The 8,604-nt window shown below is 40.7% G+C and overlaps 1 protein-coding gene across 4 annotated transcripts; it reads right to left on the bottom strand.

The window, feature by feature from the left end:
* Positions 1-255: 255 nt before the first annotated feature.
* On the bottom strand, positions 256-8,152 carry prr5l (proline rich 5 like). Of its 4 annotated transcripts, none has more exons than XM_036575473.1 (9): positions 7,927-8,152; positions 5,835-5,991; positions 4,910-4,990; positions 4,252-4,300; positions 3,970-4,027; positions 3,698-3,789; positions 3,459-3,593; positions 2,646-2,766; positions 256-2,558 (listed from the first exon to the last, which is right to left on the bottom strand). In XM_036575473.1, exons 2-9 carry the CDS (start codon positions 5,954-5,956, stop codon positions 2,209-2,211), a joined length of 1,008 nt encoding a protein of 335 aa, XP_036431366.1. In that variant the 5' UTR covers positions 5,957-5,991; positions 7,927-8,152; the 3' UTR covers positions 256-2,208. The 4 variants fall into 4 exon arrangements, with proteins under 4 accessions (XP_036431366.1, XP_036431365.1, XP_036431364.1 ...); XM_036575472.1 differs by lacking the exon at positions 7,927-8,152 and adding an exon at positions 6,127-6,257; XM_036575471.1 differs by lacking the exon at positions 7,927-8,152 and having other exon boundaries at positions 5,835-6,107.
* Between the last annotated feature and the right edge of the window lie 452 nt (positions 8,153-8,604).

Below are 8,604 nucleotides of genomic sequence, written 5' to 3'. Positions count from 1 at the left end.
CATGTTTGTTGTGACAGAAGCCATTACTGTCTCATACACCTAAAACACAATACTGAGAACAGTCCTAAAATTTAATGTGTTTTGACAGCCTAGTTCAGGATGGAGTAGTATTCGAGCTGGGGATGTGCGAGTTTTGTAAGTGGCCGTTTAGCTGAATGGTAAAAGGTATTCGTCCCCCACATTAGGGGTTCACTCCCAGCGCAGAGAAGCACTCATTAGGCTTCTAACGGTTTGTGACGTGGTAATGTAATGACTTCCTGGCACTGTGTGTAAGATAATTTGATCTATTCTGTCACTGCAGCTCTTACCGATGTGTTTATCATAGAAACCCATACAGTGATGACGATAAAAATCCAATTTATTGTGCAGCCCAAGTTACACCCCTAGTTTATAAGTCATCATTTGATATTGAGTGCATTTGGCATTTACTGTTCTTAATAGAATAAATTCTGTCCTCCATTTTCATATTTATTGCACATTACACAGAACCAAATAAGCCTCTAGCACTCTTACCTATGGGTCTAACGTCCTTGAACAGCACCTTCACCCCCTCAGAAGGGTCAGATTCCTCAACAGTGCCGCACAAAGGTTTTCCCTGGAGGGGATCAGCATTCAAATAAGGCCACTAAAGCTTCTTAACTCCTTATCTATTCTAGGAACACTACATCGAACAAGGTTTGGTTGTAGCCCTGAAGAAAACAGCCCCCACTTGTGTCTTATCAAAACCAGTGATCCACTGCTAGGTTCTATAACAACTACCAGAAAGGAGATGTGCATTAAAGACGATGGATCAAGATTGCATTACATAAAGAATCAGCAATACAGTTTGCATTATAGACTTCTGCCCAATGAAATCCTAATCAGCCAAGAAATCTACAAAATTGCTCAACGAAATGCTTTATTATTTTGTACTTAATAACTGTAAAATTGTAATACTATACATCATATTCATCATAAAACACTCACATGTAATTATCAAGCACTAATCAAACACTAAATATGTCCTGAAATAAAATCACTAAATTTCCCTAGGAGCTACTATTTCTGTGCCTCTCCACTACAAAGAAACAGTAAATAGAATATAAAATGGCTCGAAACCAGAAAGTGTAAGGCAGTGCACTTAAGTCCTTAATCCCATACAGCTGAGGGCTCAGTAAGGTTTTGACTAAGACTTCACTGTAGAGGTGCACAACTCCAGTCTAGTCCATTTTGGCATTTTTTCTGCACAAAACACACCTGATTTAACTCATCAGTTAAAGAAAAATGGCTCAGTCATACTAGCTAATGTTGCTAGTCACTGTTAGCCAATATTAGCATGATGTAATTTTAACAACGCTATTGTACAATGGTAGATATTAACTTTAACGCATTGTTAGCAACATTCACTTCAAGGACTGAACCATTCATAATAAAGTTTAGAAGTTGTGTTACAGAAGGGAAACCACCAAACTGTGCTGAACTCTGGCCAGCCAGCACAAGTTGTGCACCCCTGCCTTACTGCAGCTATGTAAACTCTGGTAGCTCAGCAGGGCTGAAATTCCACACAGCTTTGCGACTTCCACAGCAGAAAAAAAGCATGCTTCTTAGAGAACTGCATAGGTGGTGACTGAGCTAAGAACAGGTCCTTTTTAGCTCTTTATGCATTCCTTTTACCCCATGCTTTAAAAGTGGATAAACAACTGTATTGAACAATAACTCGTTAGTTATATAATATAATAAGCCATCATTCATGAAAAATTGCTGCAGTAACTTTTGAGCAGATTTTGCTGTGGGTGAAAATATGTGCTGTTCACTGTTCAGTACTTCATGAGAAAATGAGTAAATGTGCAAATTTATGTCCAGAAACGTACACTTAAAACACCCGTACAATCCACTTATTCACACACTGTTTTACATACAACTCCACTGTATGTTGTACAGCAAGTGTTTTTCCACTGGACACATGTCAGCGGTCATTATGGCGTCATGCTGCACACAAACTGCTGTGGTGCTCCACATGACGCCACTAATGTGACTAACAAAGTACCTGCAGTCATGGTCAGTCTTGGGGAGGGATGACTTCTGATGCTTCCTTGTATGGTGTGAATGATGCTGATTTTTCTTTTAGTGCAGGCCACATACTGTGAGTAAATAGCAGACCGCATGGGCTTTTGATCTAGGGCACAATGGCAGGCATATTTAGGGTACTCCCTTGTCCTCTAGGACACATCAACTGGCCAGTTCACAGCTCATGTGAGCAGGGCTCTGTCGCCTCAGAGATTCTGATGCAGCTGATCGCGGCCTGGGAGAACCACATCTGCCGGATTTAGTCCCTTGGCCATTCCCACTGCCATCAGCTTCGCCAGTGTGCATTTTGTTTGTGACGGAGAGAAGCTGGATGTCTGACTGAACGTTAGCAACCGTGTGCCGTCGTACGCCCCCAGTCCTCTCCAGATAGGCCTCACCTTCGTGCTCTACAAGTGGAGCCAGCAACGACTCTGGAGCAAAGTGTGTGACTGTGATCTCTGGCTGTCCATAGTGTGGCGAGGATGTTAACTTGGATTGTTCCAAATGACAGTCTGGTGTGAAAGTAAGAAGGACTGGTCAGTTTTACAAAGAACATGAAGTCTTGTTATAAAGCTGGCAAGTCAAAAGTGAAAGCTCACCTGAAGTGGTGTCCCTGTGGCTCATGTAGAGATAGTTACTCAGGTAGGGTGAAATCACCATGTCCACCAGTCTCTCCAGAAGGTAGTACTCTTTACTAGGCCCACCAGGCTCATGAATGCCCTGTATTTAGAGAACGCACATTCATTAGAGTCTGTACCTCATTTATGAATCCATTCTTATGTTTAAGATCTAAAGTAACAAACAGTGTGAAACCAGCAACTAGTTTATGGCTTATAGTACAGTCTAAACTTCTCATGTGTGAAACTGTGAAGTGACTCATTCATCCATTCATCCTGGCCAGTGTGCCTGAGGCATTTGTAACAATATATTTTACAAAAGACCTGGATACCCAGACACTTTTACAAAGATGATTGAATTAACAGGATATGCAGTAACAATGGTAGTGACCTTTAAGTAAGGTTTGCAACGAATTATGGGGGCCACTTACATGCATGTAATTTGTAGATAATTTTTACTAGCAATCTAATTTATTGTAACTCTTTACTTCTGCAAAAAAACATGGACCGGTTCCCCAGACACAGATTAAGCATGGTCTTGGGCTAAACTGCAGTGCCAATGGTGAATCAATTCTTCAAGAAAATGAACCACGGGACATTCTTTTTAGTCTAGGAACAGGCTTAATCTAAGCCTGGTAAACTGTCTGTTCACAGACCATCAAGAGTGTTTCATGGCTCTCAACTGCATGTTAATATCAATCAAATATCTTGCTGCTTTCATAAAAATATTTTGCAGGAAGAACAATGGTCATTAGTCTATAAGTGAATTCAGGTGTAGTATACGGAAATCCTCACCTGTAGTATAAGCAGCATCTGCATTATAGCAGGAGGATAAGAGGCAGTATGCAGCTTTTTCTCCAGAGGAAGTTTCAGCAAAACCAGGTCCCTAAAACCGAGCAAAGCCATCTGCCTCACTGTCAGCTCTTGGCCCTGCACATGAGCGCACGCACATACAAACTCAAAACAATCAGTCACATTGTCCGTGAACTGGCACCACCTGACCACATACATGGTGAGTGACACTGCTCAGTTACCTGTACAGGATAGAATATGGCTTGAAGTGTTGGCAGGATTTCAGTAAAAAATGCTACCCACATCTCAGACAAAGCTTGGAGCCAGTTTTCATCTGAGCAGAAAAAAACAGAAAGACAGAGTCTCACATTACACACAACTACAAACCAGAGCATGTACGGGCCTGAAGGTATTTAACATTGAAATGTATACAATTTTCTTAGGCCACACCTAAAGCGTCTTGGTCTACTATGCAGAAACAAGCCTTATAGCACAACAATGTGCATGTACTGACCCTCGTGAAGCTGAATTTTCTCCAATATACATGCCAGGCCTTTGTTTAACAGCTGATCCTATGTAAAAAAAAGTGAAATAATGTTAAAACAAAGTGTTGTAAATAAAACATGCAACACATTTTTTATGTTTTTTTAATGTTAGTTTGTGACACTTTGAAGCATCTAGATATTCTTATTGTTTCGTACAAGCAGATGCTAACTGAGCACCAGTCAGTTGCTGGTTCAGTGCTTTTATTTCTGGTACTCTTCTTCTGACTGTCTTTGCAGTCATGACACGTCACCTGAAAGTACTCTGTGATGAAGGAACCCAATTCTGTCCTCTGAAGCCACCTGAGAACACAAAAATGTAATGAGTTGAGGCCACTGTATAGCATTGAAAACTCTCTAAAACTGTTTTAAAATAAAGATCTTGGTTTTTTGGGTAAGTTGGGCCTGGAACAGTTTAACTATATTTAGTGAATAAAACTTTTACACAAATTGGCCAGACTTTCTGGCCCCGAATGTCCCAAATTAAAACTTAAAACTATAATGTGCCACTTTAGCTGTCAAAGAGAATTAAAAATCGCAATGCATTTTGCTCCACACCATGAAACATGGTACCAGGGAGCTGGCTGAGCATTTTCACCCTATGATAAGTGTTCTTTTTTTTTTTTTTTAAACAAGATATCACTAGTAAAGTTTTTTTTTTCCCCTACTTGCTGGTACATGGTAACATAATCAAACCTCAGAAATGTTTTAGAGGTAAGCAAAGGTCACTAAACTTCAATCAAATATTGAATATAGAAAAAAAAACAAGAATTTTGTCATTTAAATGGTATGGTATGATGAAACATGCTTAACGTGACTAGAGACATGAACTAGCAATTTTAAAAAATGTCCATTTTGATTTTAAGTTGATTTTAATGGGCTCATATTTTTAAGCTGTCTAGTATTTCCTACCTGATGCTTTCGTTTAAACTGTACAGCTCATTGGCCTGAAGCCCTCCTCCTTGGAATACTTTGATGACAGCAGTCTGGACACTGCAAAACATATCAAATGAATCAGCCTCTAGAAAAGGAAGGAAACTGAGCATGCTTTTACGGTTACAGTTTGTTAATATGGAAATTCCAGGGTAAAAAAAAGCTGTTGAATTTGCATAGTCATGAACAGACTTCAGAAGCTTCCCAAAAAGTATGTAAAGCAACTCAACCAAATGCCAATTCTCTCTCTGTTGCTGACTAAATGTGTATATGTACATTTCCGTTTCCTAAGTCAAAATTTTGAAGCTTGCTAACATTCCCTGTTCGGCCCTGAGCCCACCACATCTGAATAACATCCTGCTCCACACTTCCTGAAAGAGGGGCAGCAGCAGCCCTGTTTCTAGACGGAAATAAAGAGGGCAAAAGACAGTGGTCTACTTTCTTTTCTGTCACTTGCTTTTTTCCACATATACACGTGCACAGGCAGCACTAGTCCCAGTCATATAAAAATGGCATAGATATGGATTTTATGTTTTATGGACAGAATATATTTGCTTTCAAAAAGCCATTTCTTTTGGTCCATTCATCATGTGATTTTTACACAGAGTAGCTGGCATTTTCCAATGGTGCAAAAAACAAAACAAAACAAACAACAACAACAACAACAAAATGTTTTGATGTGACAGCGACAATACAGAACATGCAGATTCCGATTATGGCTAACTATCATGAACATAGATGTTCCGCCAAAATTCTAGTGATACTTCTTTCCACGATTAAGCGTTCTTCAATTTGTTTCGTGTATTACTTGTCAATCTCAGTTTAAAGCAAAATTTTCATAACATTTTTTAACATGTCTTTCAGCATTTTAAATATTAGTATGTCTGAAGGCGTTATCACCCACCTGTTCCAGACACTTGCATTAGAGAGCTGCAGAGTCGGTGAGCTGGCGTGAAAGCGGGCCAGGTCCGACAGTACCGGTGAGCTCATGAAGCGCGGCCTGGGACGCCGAAAAGATCCCATCATGCGGTGTAAGTGAAGGCCGCCAGATAAGAAAAGAACTATAGAGAGGATGAAGGAGAAACACAAGTCAATGAAAATGAGACAACATGCTCTGAACAGAACTTTCTCATATGTGACATGAAAGAAAGTAAGCATGTAGATTTTAAGAAGCCTCTTAAAAGGGTGATGTTTACACAGCATGTGTCTGTGCTGACTCAAAAAGATGCTTGTGTGTCATACTGAAAGCCGCATAGAGCTCCTATGCAGCCGAGCTCACTTCCTTTGGTCTGCAGTCTTCAAACTTCCTGCCTAACCTCTGCACAACTGTGTTCCCCAACAGCGTGAAAACGAGACGCTATGCCCTTCTTATCTTTAAGAAAAAAAAAATATTGACGTCTAAGGCCTACACAACATAGGCTTGAACATCGCAGTGAGTGATGGAGCCAGGTATCGAAGCAATTCACCAGCAGAATAAGAGCCTGTTAATAACATCTGATGCTGCTGATGCATGTGAAGATGACAACAGCTGCCTCCCTAACACATGCATGCATAGTCAATGAGTGTGCTGTAGATTTCTGACTCAGGCCATACTGCTCACACATAACCAGGCGGTGCCCCTCCCTGCCACATCGCAGCTCAGTCCCACTCACATCTGACACCAGCTCATGAGCCCCAAAAAAGGTTTACCACATTGCATCACATTTCTATAAAAAAATTGCATTTGCTTTTTGAAGAGATGCCGTCTAAATTCAAAGGAATACCACAATATTTTCAACCTTATCTGCGACATCTGTAGCACACCGTCAATAATTTTCCTGTACATAGAAAAAAACCTGCTGACTCAAAAGACACTTACAGTAAAAGCCAGCATCTGCCCATCGGCGTCTATCATAAGTCACTTTCACATTGACTGGCTTTCAGTTCATTTCTTAGTACAAAGACACGTGCTGAAATTACTGTCAGTGGTAATCGATGGAGGTTAAAAATGTGGATAGATGACAATTTATGTGATTGTAACTTTCTATTTCTTAAAAATAAAAAACAAAGAAACATTTCTGTCTTTACTAGTTAGCAAACTGATACATTATACACTGACTACATGAACTTTTCATAATCAGCATGAATGAAAACGTCACACAGATCTGCTTGCCATCTGTCAACTATGGGCATATAAGCCACGCAAGATGGGCAACAGTACTCACTCCCACTGCTGTTGATTCACAAGTAGCTTTCTGCTTGCTGTTTTAATACAGCCCAGCACTGTACTTACTCCATAATGCCTCCTGAACCTCAGTTAAGGATTCGGCTTGGCACTTTGTATAGATCTGGACCTTTATTGCGTTGAGGACTGCAGTCCTGTGATAGTGCAGGCCACAGTCATGGGAAACTACTCAAGTGGGTTAAGTAAGATAATGCAATTAAGCATGCAGACTCTACTGTGGATGGAATTGGTGGTGTTTACATTCATATTATTCAGCTAAATGAGTCTAAATTACTATTTACATACAATCTTTGAGAACATTTTAACAGACTCTTCAGCTTATCTAGTACTGTCACAAACAACCACCAGGGAGTATTTCCATTAGACAGCCACAGTCACACGATTGAAAAATATGATATTTATGAGAATTAGATTTTTATAACTCTTCACTGTTTTACATGGTCTGCACAAAAAAGTTGTGGACAAGCTTCTTTTAAGCCCAGTACTATGAGTCTGTGCCCTACAAGGTCAACAGGATGATGTAGAGGAATGCTGTCAGCATCATGGCTCCCAACAATAACAAACTAAAAACATTAACCTAAGTCACTTTTACGCAAACGTGAGAAAACTACAGCAAGTAAGTCGAGGGAATAACACAGGCTCGCTTTTAACCTACGGATTTCTTTATGACACGGAAAGAGCAGCTCAACCTCGCATAAGAAGTGCATCTCGGGACAAGGCGCCTCTATCAGCCTCCTCAGGATGGAAGCCTGCTAACACATCTAACACTCACCGATTACCGATCTGATCGATTCTTCTTCTTCGTCGAGGTGAAGCGGGTTCAGACTATTGATCTCATACTTCTCCCTCACTCCGTGGTCACACACTGGAGCGGTTTTGCGCGCCTTCGCCGAGCACAGTAACTTAATAATCACTCATGTTAGAGAAAGGAGGACACCAACAACTCGCTACAGGAGAGCAAGTGAAGAAAGGCAGGAGGTGATGTGAAAGCCCGCGAGTCCACCATGAGCCTGCAGTGGGCGGGGCTACAGGGCGGAGTTCGGGAGGCAGTTCATTCACACGCAACAAGTGGGACTCTGAATGAGCCGGAGTACGGAGAGCTGGAGTAAACTGAAGTGTTGGGCTAGGAAACCTTGAATTTGGTCTCTTCACATTGAAAGTTTTAAAAAGTTGTTATTATTAATATATGTTATGTAACATTCCGTTGTCCAGCATCACATCCTCCAACGTTATTGATTCAGAATTCATGATTTTGTGTTGTTTTTGTCTATCAATATTTGCTCTCTATAATAACCAGCAAGCATTACGCAATTACATCTTCAGCAGTTGGAGGCTCAACAAACCTTGGCTAGAGCCCAGTAAATACGTTATTAGCCTCTAGCCTAGCTAGCATTAGTGCTATAACCCTAACCTGAACTGGCTGTCAAACCGAATAGTATAGTTGATGAAT

The sequence above is a fragment of the Colossoma macropomum genome, unplaced genomic scaffold (assembly GCF_904425465.1).
Source record: "Colossoma macropomum unplaced genomic scaffold, Colossoma_macropomum, whole genome shotgun sequence".
Lineage (NCBI taxonomy): Eukaryota > Metazoa > Chordata > Actinopteri > Characiformes > Serrasalmidae > Colossoma > Colossoma macropomum.
This window is presented reverse-complemented; position numbering and strand designations above follow the sequence as displayed.

Coding starts and splice junctions, on each gene's coding strand:
- prr5l (XM_036575471.1), bottom strand. CDS start 6,088: ATGCTTACTTTCTTTCATGTCACATATGAGAAAGTTCTGTTCAGAGCA. Junction 4,028..4,251: donor TCATCACAGAGTACTTTCAG/GTGACGTGTCAT, acceptor TTTTTTACATAG/GATCAGCTGTTAAACAAAGG. Junction 2,559..2,645: donor CCACAGGGACACCACTTCAG/GTGAGCTTTCAC, acceptor CTTTCACACCAG/ACTGTCATTTGGAACAATCC.